This window comes from Herpailurus yagouaroundi, unplaced genomic scaffold (genome assembly GCF_014898765.1).
Source record: "Herpailurus yagouaroundi ecotype Mexico unplaced genomic scaffold, PumYag 203, whole genome shotgun sequence".
NCBI classification, from domain to species: domain Eukaryota; kingdom Metazoa; phylum Chordata; class Mammalia; order Carnivora; family Felidae; genus Herpailurus; species Herpailurus yagouaroundi.
In genome coordinates this window covers 4,734,864-4,747,602 of record NW_024412434.1, presented here as the reverse complement: position 1 = coordinate 4,747,602, position 12,739 = coordinate 4,734,864, and the positions used below count along the sequence as shown (strand labels likewise).

The window sequence follows — 12,739 nt, the reverse complement described above, 5'->3', positions numbered from 1 at the left end:
TTGATGAGATGAATTATTTTACGTTTCATAATATTCAACTGTACTTTAATACACTTGTAGAGTATTATTTTTCTATTTTATAATTATTTTTGTTAGTTAGGGATTGAGTTTGGCTCCATGTAATAAAACACCTATGTTGAGTCTTTCAATTCATGAACATTGTATGACTCTCCATTTGTTTCGGTCTTGTTTGATTTCTTTCATCACCATTTTGTAATTTTCATCATACAGATCCTGTACATGGTTTGTTAGATTTTATGCATTAATATTTCATGTTTTTTGGAACACTTTTTAATGGCATTGTATTAAATTTTAGTTTCCACATTTTGTAAGTAGTAGATAGAAATAATGATTGATTTTTGTATGTTGATCTTGTATCTTAAACAACCTTGTTCAATGTATTTTTTCATTCTAGTTTTTCTATAGATATTTTGGATTTTCTACATGGACAATTATGTCATCTTCATATAGAGACAATTTTACTTCTTTCTATCCAGTCTGAATGCTTTTTATTTCCTTCTCTTGTGCTGGCTCTGGCTTCAAGTATTATATTTAATAATAGTGATGAGAGCAGATATCCTTGACTCATTATGACTGCTAATTTCAGACAAGAGTGGAAGTTCAGTTCCCTGGTTGGTCTCAACATCATCACTCTGGTGGGGGAATTGGATGGCTAATTTTCACTGCCACATTATTTTTTAGTCCTATCGACACATGGATAGTGGGTGCAGCTTATTCTTGGTGTTTGGCTCAAGTAGGATAGGCATTGTCAAAAAGGTTTTGGTTATGCTAGAGACCCCCTTTTTACAGTCCTTTGGCTTTTCTTAGTTGTTGTGCTTTTTTTTTTTTTTTTTTTTAAGTCTGTGCTTATTGGAAGTTCCATGAGTCAGGCTTTTCTAGTGTCCCATCCATTTTATATGTAGGTAAAAAGAAAACCTAAAGAATTCATGTATTCCTCAAGTTTTGAGATCTCTGCCTTTCTCTTTCTTCCTTTCAGAATTTGCCTGTGTTAGTTTGTTGTATTGTCTATGGATTTTAACTGTAGGATGGGTGATTAGAGGAATGGGCCTAGTCCATGATGACCAGAAGTGAAAGTCCAAAATTATTTTTTACGTATATTTATTCTATTTGCAGTCCATCAAGCTGAGTTTGTGGGTTGATGTTTTCATCAAATTTGGAAATTTTCATTCATTATTTCTTTACATATTTTACTGCCTCTCTGATCCTTTTTTATGAGACTCTAATTACACATATATTAGAATGCTTGTTACTGTGTAAGAAGTTACTCTCTGTTCATTCATTTCAATTTTTTCTCTTTCTTTGATTCAGTTTGGGCAATATATGTTATTCTATATTCAAACTCACCGATCCTTTCTGTGGTGTCTGATCTGCTGTTAAACTCTATCCAATGAAATTTTTATTTCAAATATCATAATTTTCACATTTAAGATTATCTTTTGGTTATTTTTTAGGGAGTTTTATATTTCTCCTGCTATTATCTATCTCTTTACCTGTCTACCAATATTTTTCTGCAAATTCTTTTATCAGTAACGGAGTTTTAAAATCTTTGCTAATTTTCAGTATCTGGATCATCAGTGTATTTACTTCTTCTGTTTTTCCTTTTGATTGTGGATTGTATTTTCCTGGTTATTCATATGTTTTATAATTTTTTTTAGTTGGATCCTAAGCATTATATTTAGAAAAATATTGGAAACTGTGGTACAATGTTTTATTTTCTTTTTTTTCTTTTTTTCTTTTATTATTTTATTTTATTTTATATATATGAAATTTATTGTCAAATTGGTTTCCATACAACAACCAGTGCTCATCCCAAAAGGCGCCCTCCTCAATACCCATCACCCACCCTCCCCTCCCTCCCACCCCCCATCAACCCTCAGTTTGTTCTCAGTTTTTAAGAGTCTCTTATGCTTTGGCTCTCTCCCACTCTAACCTCTTTTTTTTTTTTCCTTCCCCTCCCCCATGGGTTCCTGTTAAGTTTCTCAGGATCCACATAAGAGTGAAACCATATGGTATCTGTCTTTCTCTGTATGGCTTATTTCACTTAGCATCACACTCTCCAGTTCCATCCACGTTGCTACAAAAGGCCATATTTCATTTTTTCTCATTGCCACGTAGTTGTCCATTGTGTACATAAACCACAATTTCTTTATCCATTCATCAGTTGATGGACATTTAGGCTCTTTCCATAATTTGGCTATTGTTGAGAGTGCTGCTATAAACATTGGGGTACAAGTGCCCCTATGCATCAGTACTCCTGTATCCCTTGGATAAATTCCTAGCAGTGCTATTGCTGGGTCATAGGGTAGGTCTATTTTTAATTTTCTGAGGAAACTCCACACTGCTTTCCAGAGCGGCTGCACCAATTTGCATTCCCACCAACAGTGCAAGAGGGTTCCCGTTTCTCCACATCCTCTCCAGCATCTAGAGTCTCCTGATTTGTTCATTCTGGCCACTCTGACTGGCGTGAGGTGATATCTGAGTGTGGTTTTGATTTGTATTTCCCTGATAAGGAGCGACGCTGAACATCTTTTCATGTGCCTGTTGGCCATCCGGATGTCTTCTTTAGAGAAGTGTCTATTCATGTTTTCTGCCCATTTCTTCACTGGGTTATTTGTTTTTCGGGTGTGGAGTTTGGTGAGCTCTTTATAGATTTTGGATACTAGCCCTTTGTCCGATATGTCATTTGCAAATATCTTTTCCCATTCCGTTGGTTGCCTTTTAGTTTTGTTGGTTGTTTCCTTTGCAGTACAGAAGCTTTTTATCTTCCTAAGGTCCCAGTAATTCACTTTTGCTTTTAATTCCCTTGCCTTTGGGGATGTGTCGAGTAAGAGATTGCTACGGCTGAGGTCAGAGAGGTCTTTTCCTGCTTTCTCCTTTAGGGTTTTGATGGTTTCCTGTCTCACATTCAGGTCCTTTATCCATTTGGAGTTTATTTTTGTGAATGGTGTGAGAAAGTGGTCTAGTTTCAACCTTCTGCATGTTGCTGTCCAGTTCTCCCAGCACCATTTGTTAAAGAGACTGTCTTTTTTCCACTGGATGTTCTTTCCTGCTTTGTCAAAGATGAGTTGGCCACACGTTTGTGGGTCTAGTTCTGGGGTTTCTATTCTATTCCATTGGTCTATGTGTCTGTTTTTGTGCCAATACCATGCTGTCTTGATGATGACAGCTTTGTAGTAGAGGCTAAAGTCTGGGATTGTGATGCCTCCTGCTTTGGTCTTCTTCTTCAAAATTACTTTGGCTATTCGGGGCCTTTTGTGGTTCCATATGAATTTTAGGATTGCTTGTTCTAGTTTCGAGAAGAATGCTGGTGCATTTTTGATTGGGATTGCACTGAATGTGTAGATAGCTTTGGGTAGTATTGACATTTTGACAATATTTATTCTTCCAATCCATGAGCAGGGAATGTCTTTCCATTTCTTTAAATCTTCTTCAATTTCCTTCATAAGCTTTCTATAGTTTTCAGCATACAGATCTTTTACATCTTTGGTTAGATTTATTCCTAGGTATTTTATGCTTCTTGGTGCAATTGTGAATGGGATCAGTTTCTTTATTTGTCTTTCTGTTGCTTCATTGTTAGTGTATAAGAATGCAACTGATTTCTGTACATTGATTTTGTATCCTGCAACTTTGCTGAATTCATGTATCAGTTCTAGCAGACTTTTGGTGGAGTCTATCAGATTTTCCATGTATAATATCATGTCATCTGCAAAAAGCGAAAGCTTGACTTCATCTTTGCCAATTTTGCTGCCTTTGATTTCCTTTTGTTGTCTGATTGCTGATGCTAGAACTTCCAGCACTATGTTAAACAACAGCAGTGAGAGTGGGCATCCCTGTTGTCTTCCTGATCTCAGGGAAAAAGCTCTCAGTTTTTCCCCGTTGAGGATGATGTTAGCTGTGGGCTTTTCATAAATGGCTTTTATGATGTGTAAGTATGTTCCTTCTATCCCGACTTTGTCAAGGGTTTTTATTAAGAAAGGTTGCTGGATTTTGTCAAAGGCCTTTTCTGCGTCGATTGACAGGATCATATGGTTCTTCTCTTTTTTTTTTTGTTAATGTGATGTATCACGTTGATTGATTTGCTAATGTTGAACCATCCCTGCATCCCAGGAATGAATCCCACTTGATCATGGTGAATAATTCCTTTTATATGCCGTTGAATTCGATTTGCTAGTATCTTATTGAGAATTTTTGCATCCATATTCATCAGGGATATTGGCCTGTAGTTCTTTTTTTACTGGGTCTCTGTCTGGTTTAGGAATGAAAGTAATACTGGCTTCATAGAATGAGTCTGGAAGTTTTCCTTTCCCCTCTATTTCTTGGAATAGTTTGAGAAGGATAGGTATTATCTCTGCTTTATTTTTTTTTTTTAATTTTTTTTCAACATTTTTTTAATTTATTTTTGGTACAGAGAGAGACAGAGCATGAACGGGGGAGGGGCAGAGAGAGAGGGAGACACAAATTCGGAAACAGGCTCCAGGCTCCAAGCCATCAGCCCAGAGCCTGACGTGGGGCTCGAACTCACGAACCGCGAGATCGTGACCTGGCTGAAGTTGGATGCTTAACCGACTGCGCCACCCAGGCGCCCCAATCTCTGCTTTAAACGTCTGGTAGAACTCCCCTGGGAAGCCATCTGGTCCTGGACTCTTATTTGTTGGGAGATTTTTGATAACCGATTCAATTTCTTTGCTGGTTTTGGGTCTGTTCAAGCTTTCTGTTTCCTCCTGATTGAGTTTCGGAAGAGTGTGGGTGTTTAGGAATTTGTCCATTTCTTCCAGGTTGTCCAATTTGTTGGCATATAATTTTTCATAGTATTCCCTGATAATTGTTTGTATCTCTGAGGGATTGGTTGTAATCATTCCATTTTCATTCATGATTTTATCTATTTGGGTCATCTCCCTTTTGTTTTTGAGAAGCCTGGCTAGAGGTTTGTCAATTTTGTTTATTTTTTCAAAAAACCAACTCTTGGTTTCGTTGATCTGCTCACCAGTTTTTTTAGATTCTATATTGTTTATTTCTGCTCTGATCTTTCTTATTTCTCTTCTTCTGCTGGGTTTAGGCTGCCTTTGCTGTTCTGCTTCTATTTCCTTTAGGTGTGCTAGATTTTGTATTTGGGATTTTTCTTGTTTCTTGAGATAGGCCTGGATTGCAATGTATTTTCCTCTCAGGACTTCCTTCGCTGCATCCCAAAGTGTTTGGATTGTTGTATTTTCATTTTCGTTTGTTTCCATATATTTTTAAATTTCTTCTCTAATTGCCACTCATTCTTTAGTAGGGTGTTCTTTAACTTCCATGCTTTTGGAGGTTTTCCAGACTTTTTCCTGTGGTTGATTTCAAGTTTCATAGCATTGTAGTCTGAAAGTATGCATGGTATAATTTCAATTCTTGTAAACTTATGAAGGGCTGTTTTGTGACCCAGTATATGATCTATCTTGGAGAATGTTCCATGTGCACTCGAGAAGAAAGTATATTCTGTTGCTTTGGGATGCAGAGTTCTAAATATATCTGTCGAGTCCCTCTGATCCAATGTATCATTCAGGGCCCTTGTTTCTTTATTGACCATGTGTCTAGATGATCTATCCATTTCTGTAAGTGGGGTGTTAAAGTCCCCTGCAATTACCACATTCTTATCAATAAGGTTGCTTATGTTTGTGAGTAATTGTTTTATATCTTTGGGGGCTCCGGTATTCGGCGCATAGACATTTATAATTGTTAGCTCTTCCTGATGGATAGACCCTGTCATTATTATATAATGCCCTTCTTCACCTCTTGTTACAGCCTTTAATTTAAAGTCTAGTTTGTCTGATATAAGTATGGCTACTCCAGCTTTCTTTTGGCTTCCAGTAGCATGATAAATAGTTCTCCATCCCCTCACTCTCAATATAAAGGTGTCCTCAGGTCTAAAATGAGTCTCTTATAGACAGCAAATAGATGGGTCTTGTTTTTTTATCCATTCTGATACCCTATGTCTTTTGGTTGGCACATTTAATCCATTTATATTCAGTGTTATTATAGAAAGATACGGGTTTAGAGTCATTGTGATGTCTGTATGTTTTATGCTTGTAGTGATGTCTCTGGTACTTTGTCTCACAGGGTCCCCCTTAGGATCTCTTGGAGGGCTGGTTTAGTGGTGACAAATTCCTTCAGTTTTTGTTTGTTTGGGAAGACCTTTATCTCTCCTTCTATTCTAAATGACAGACTTGCTGGATAAAGGATTCTCGGCTGCATATTTTTTCTGTTTAGCACACTGAAGATATCGTGCCAATTCTTTCTGGCCTGCCAAGTTTCAAAAGAGAAATCAGTCACGAGTCTTATAGGTCTCCCTTTATATGTGAAGGCACGTTTATCCCTTGCTGCTTTCAGAATTTTCTCTTTATCCTTGTATTTTGCCAGTTTGACTATGATATGTCGTGCAGAAGATCGATTCAAGTTACGTCTGAAGGGAGTTCTCTGTGCCTCTTGGATTTCAATGCCTTTTTCCTTCCCCAGTTCAGGGAAGTTCTCAGCTATTATTTCTTCAAGTACCCCTTCAACACCTTTCCCTCTCTCTTCCTCCTCTGGGATTCCAATTATGCGTATATTATTTCTTTTTAGTGTATCACTTAGTTCTCTAATTTTCCCCTCATACTCCTGGATTTTTTTATCTCTCTTTCTCTCAGCTTCCTCTTTTTCCATAACTTTATCTTCTAGTTCACCTATTCTCTCCTCTGCCTCTTCAATCCGAGCTGTCGTGGTTTCCATTTTGTTTTGCATTTCGTTTAAAGCGCTTTTCAGCTCCTCATGACTGTTCCTTAGTCCCTTGGTCTCTGTAGCAAGAGATTCTCTGCTGTCCTCTGTACTGTTTTCAAGCCCAGCAATTAATTTTATGACTATTATTCTAAATTCACTTTGTGTTATATTATTTAAATCCTTTTTGATCAGTTCATTAGCTGTTGTTATTTCCTGGAGATTCTTCTGAGGGGAATTCTTCCGCTTGGTCATTTTGGATAGTCCCTGGTGTGGTGAGGACCTGCAGGGCACTTCCCCTGTGCTGTGGTGTATAATTGGAGTTGGTGGGCAGGGCCGCAGTCCGACCTGATGTCTGCCCCCAGCCCACCGCTGGGGCCACAGTCAGACTGGTGCGTGCCTTCTCTTCCCTTCTCCTAGGGGCGGGATTCACTGTGGGGTGGGGTGGCCTGTCTGGGCTACTTGCACACTGCCAGGCTTGTGATGCAGGGGATCTGGTTCTTAGCTGGGGTGGGTAGGCAAGGTGCACGGGGGCAGGAGGGGCAGGCTTAGCTTGCTTCTCCTTAGGTGATCCACTTCAGGAGGGGCCCTGTGGCAGCAGGAGGGAGTCAGATCCGCTGCCGGAGGTTTGGCTCTGCAGAAGCGCAGAGTTGGGTGTTTGCCCGGAGCTAGAAAGTTCCCTGGCAGGAACTGGTTCTCTTTGGGATTTTGGCTGGGGGATGGGCGGGGGAGATGGCGCTGGCAAGCGCCTTTGTTCCCCACCAAACTGAGCTCTGTCGTCCGGGGGCTCAGCAGCTCTCCTTCCCTTTGTCCTCCAGCCTTCCCGCTTTCTGAGCAGAGCTGTTAACTTATGACCTCCCCGACGCTAAGTCACGCTTGCTGTCAGAACACAGTCCATCAGGCCCCTCCGCTTTTTGCAAGCCAGACTCGGGGGCTCTGCTTGGCTGGGGAGCCGCCCCTCCGCCCCGGCTCCCTCCCGCCAGTCCGTGGAGCGCGCACCGCCTCGCCGCCCTTCCTACCCTCTTCTGTGGGCCTCTTGTCTGCGCTTGGCTCCGGCGACTCCATTCTGCTAATCCTCTGGCGGTTTTCTGGGTTATTTAGGCAGGTGTAGATGGAATCTAAGTGATCACCAGGACGCGCGGTGAGCCCAGTGTCCTCCTACGCCGCCATCTTCCCTCTCTCTCCAATAAGTTCCTTTTTACATATGTCTCCTTGAACATATTCCTTTATCTAAGATAGATTTAAAACTCTATTTTTTAAGTAAATTTTGCTAACTTGTCCTGGAAAATGGGCAATTCCTATTGTACTGATTTTTTAAAAGTATTCATTGTACTACATCTCCATCAAGATTTGCAATAGGAAAATGTTTACTTGTTGTTAAACCAATGGCAAAAAAAATACATCACTGCTGTTTTGCTTTGTATTTCATTAATCACAAGTCAGACTGAGTATCCCCTAAAACATTTATTGGCCACTTTTTTTTTGTTTCTTCCTTAAATTATCTATAAGCTTTGCCTATTTTTTTAAGGTTATTTATTTTGAGAGAAAGAGAGAGACACCATGAGTGGCGGAGGGGCAGAGACACAGGGAGAGAGAGAAAATCCCAAGCAAGTTCCACACCATCAACACAGAGTCCAATGTGGGGCTTGAACCCATGAAACCATGAGCAGAAACCAGAGTCCAAGGCTTAACGACTGAGCCACCCCAGGTGCCCCTACTTTGCCTATTTTTAAGGGTTTTTTGCCTTTTTTAAGAATTATATATTCCTATTTTCACTCCACTCTATTGTACATGCACAAATATTTTCTCACAGTTCACTGCTTATCTTTTAACTTTGATTCCTTTTGAATAAGATGTTTTTAATTTTGATAGAGTAAAATGCCTTCCCTATATGTACGGTTTTGTTTTCTTACATTTAGGGCTGTAATCAACATTAGATTCAGTTTTTTGAAGGTGTGAAGAAAAAAGCTGTCATTATGTTTGGGCCAAATGGATACTTTTACCTTGCCAGTGCTCTGCCTGGACACTATGACTCTTCCTCCTTTGATATAACTACAACTACCTGTGATACATGTACAGGGCTACAGCTTGAAAAGCAAGACAGGCTACTACCCTTACTTCTGACCCCTATGTCTCATTAGAAAGAAAACCTCATGATGGATTTCTTAATGGGCCTATTTGCCTTCACGACCACACATGATCTTGGCGATGGGCAATGTTCTCACCAATGTTGACATCCGCAACACTGGACACTAGCTCTCAGCACTCTGTTCACCAAAGAGGTATTATGCCTTCACAAACCGTCCTATTATCCAATCTCTAATTGGAATCCCAATTTTTCCCATAATTGAAGAAAGAACTTTTCAAGGTCCAGTGGGTCTGTGCTTGCTTTTCCCCTTCCCAATATCCACAGACCAACACCTAGATAGTGAAGTGACCAGACCCTGAAGAATAAGTCTATTAGCTTCCCAAAAGACCAGGATAATTGCCCTGTCATGCTAGTGTATAATTCACACACAATAATGAAATACACTCCTTTTTCCTATGTTATCCTATATTAACATGCTCATCACTGAGCACCTCAGTAGCCCCCGCCTCTGTTTTCTGGGAACTACTAGAATCAATATACCCCTCTGAATCAATATAATTTCTGAGAGAGCTCATAGGACCATAAGTCTTTAGCTACAGTTGATTGGTCAGTTCAGAAATAGGAACCTGTCTCCAAGTTGCACCAATGATTTTCTCACCTAGGACTTTTAGATTTGGAAAATCCAAATACTATCTTTCAGAGTGACTGAAAGACTAAACCTTAGGAATTGCCAGCAATCATGGATTCCCACCTATAGGCAAAAAATAAACAAAAAAGAAAATAGAAACAAGAGATATGCACTAGAAGAAAATGAAGCTCATGTTAAGAGGAAAAAACAGTATCTTCAAAGTGTTCACGGTCTGGTTTATAACTGTTTCTGAGATTGAGCCATAGTGCTGTTGTGAGGTTCAGTAAGTCTTTTGCTCAGACTAATCTGAGTAGGGATTTTGTCGCAAGCACTCAGTCACATGGTAGAAGTTCAACAGAGAATGTTCTAAAAGTTTTAGTATAGTTTTAGCTTCAATGATCTCAGAAATATAAATGCTACAGACTTACAAAAAAATTAAACCTTTGAAAGTTTATTTCCATTTCTTTAATATACTTAGTTTTGTGAACTTTGAACAATAAATTAATTTGTTGCAGTCCCTCTGAATATGGAAAATGCTGACCTAAACAAAAAACTTTAACTGAAAAAAAAGTTTAATTATTATTCAGAATTTTTAAATAAGTGTGAAAGAAACATATATAATCAAATTTCAAAATGTTTTTTGAACAATTGTATCATTATAGTTCTGAAGTTATTAAAGTTTAAAACTATGCTAAGACTTTTGCCACACCCTATATTTAACAGAATTTTCAAGGATGTGACTGTAACAAGTTGTTAAAGGAAGCATTTACAGAGATCCTAAACTCCCAGTAATAGTAATAGGTGAGGCAGATGACCATTTGCACTTTAAAAAAGTTGGCAGCCAAGAAAGTACACTAAAACCTTTCACTGATGTAGACAATATAAAAGGGTTAGGAAAGAAGATTTAGAAAGGGGATTTCTCTGCAGGTAGCTATTGGGTGTCTTGAGCCATATCCAAACCCTTGAGAGGAGAATATGTTTGCCCTGATCTCAAGCCTAGTGAGAGGCACTGTAAGAAGAATGCTTAGAAAATTTGGTATGTGTTATCTGTAATTATGGCAAAAGAAGGCAGTGACAGTCAAGTAAGACTTTTCCTGTATACGTTATCTTTATTTCCTCTCTTCCCAAACACATGGAGAACAGAAACTGTAATTAGTTAGTCAGAAAGGAGGTAATGAAAAAGAAAAGCTAATCATAACCTCCAGGAGGCACCAGCTGGGATACTGGGTGAGGGGAAAGGGAGAAAAGTCTTAACTTTGAATAAAAATTAAAATATTGACTGTAATATCTGACATAGAATTTTAATTTCCCAATTTATACAGTGTTTCTAAATTAAATTTAAATTAATTATTAGTTAAAAGTGATCAAAAAAGTCATGGTCCTACCTCAGTTTTTTTCCTGGAGCAGGAGGAAAATGAGCCCCAATTAGCAAATATAAATGAACCCAAAGTGTCCAAATAAAAATTCCTTTGTGGGGCGCCTGGGTGGCTCAGTCGGTTAAGCGTCCGACTTCAGCCAGGTCACGATCTCACGGTCCGTGAGTTCGAGCCCCGCGTCGGGCTCTGGGCTGATGGCTCAGAGCCTGGAGCCTGTTTCCGATTCTGTGTCTCCCTCTCTCTCTGCCCCTCCCCCGTTCATGCTCTGTCTCTCTCTGTCCCAAAAAATAAATAAACGTTGAAAAAAAAAATTCCTTTGTGATTTCATTCTACAAGACATGCTTTTTCAACATACCAATTTTGTAACTAATATAATCTTAGCCACCTGAAAGAACTATAGGTAATCCACAGTGACTATTTCTGGTTCCTCATATACGTGAAATCATGTAACTTTGCCTTGTTGTGACTGGGTTATTTTACTAAGTATAATGTCCTCAAGGTTCATTCATGTACCATATGTCAGAATTTCTTTCTTTTTAAGACTAAAAAATATCCCTTTGTATGTATATATCACATTTTATTTATCTATTTACATGTTGGACACTTGGGTTGCTTCCACCCTTTGCTATTGTAAATAATGCTACAGTAAACATGGGTGTATAAATATCTTTGAGACTCTGATTTCAATTTTGCAGGGCATATATCTAGAAATGAAATTACTGGATCATAGGGTAATTGTACTTTAATTTTCTTTTTAGAAACTGACATACTGTTTTCTATTGTGGCTATACAATTTGAAATTCTACATGATTATAATTAAAAATTTTTAAATTATACATATCATAAAAGTTTATATAAGAACACCAAACCTTTTTAACAATCTTGTTTCCAATTTTTTAAAATAAATGTATACTCATTTTCATAATTAGGAAAAGGAGTTATTTTAAAAGCTTACCTCTCCAACATATGTGACTGTTTTTCAAACATTTTCAACATGACATTCAATCGGTTAGTCAGTGAACAAGCAGTTTCTATTGTGAAAAAAAGGGAAAACATTCAAAGGTATTACAAATGGCTGAATTTATACCTCTACGCTGATATAAATCACTGCTATATGTGTGAGAACTAGACAAACATGAAGACACAGCAAAGTCACAAGTGTATCCAAAGAACAAAATGCTTATGATAAAAATAGTTTCCATTTTATTAAATACCCAATATGTCACTTTGCTACTTTACATTCTTTTAATCTTCAAAATAACCAAAAAAAGAAGATATTCTTACCATTTTCAAATAAATAAATTGAGCCTCAGAGAGGTTAAAGCTATGATCAAAACTATGCATCTATTAAGTGACAAAATTGGATTGAGGTCAATGTGTGTGTGAACTCCTTATAACATTGCATATAAGAGGACTCTAAGATTCTAAAAAAAAACTGCTTTGGATGATGCCACTAAATCAATAAGGTCTATGGGAAGACCCTAACAAGCTTGTTAAGTTTTCCACCTGAATCAAATAACTGAAAAGTTTAACTAAAATGCTACTTAAAAAGAAACCAGCATAATGAGAATCCATATAATCAATGAACTCTCAGGGTAATAATACAAGATTCTTCAATCTTGTGACAAAAAGCATATGAGAGAGGACAGTCCCTTCATTAAGTGTGCTGCTAGATAAACCAAACATAAAATAAATATACACGGATAATGTTAAATAATATGGAAGCATTCCACAGTTCCTAAGTATCAGTTATATTTATTTCTATTCCACACGTCAAAATAGTGGTATAGAGAAATATAATAAATGTTTAGGAGCTGAGAAGAGAAAGGAGAAGGATAGAGATCAGCTGAGTCTTAAGGAAGGGACAGACCTTAATTAGTAGGAAGACAAGCAAACATCAGA

At 38.1% G+C, this 12,739-nt stretch overlaps 1 protein-coding gene across 1 annotated transcript in view; it reads right to left on the bottom strand.

The window, feature by feature from the left end:
- Positions 1 to 12,739, bottom strand: part of LOC121014636 (coiled-coil domain-containing protein 7-like) — an 82,649-nt gene that overhangs the window by 15,660 nt on the left and 54,250 nt on the right. Inside the window, exon 7 of the mRNA XM_040451032.1 lies at positions 11,786 to 11,868. Coding sequence (XP_040306966.1) covers positions 11,789 to 11,868 — 80 coding nt within the window. The 3' untranslated portion in view covers positions 11,786 to 11,788. The remainder of the gene's footprint in view (positions 1 to 11,785; positions 11,869 to 12,739) is intronic.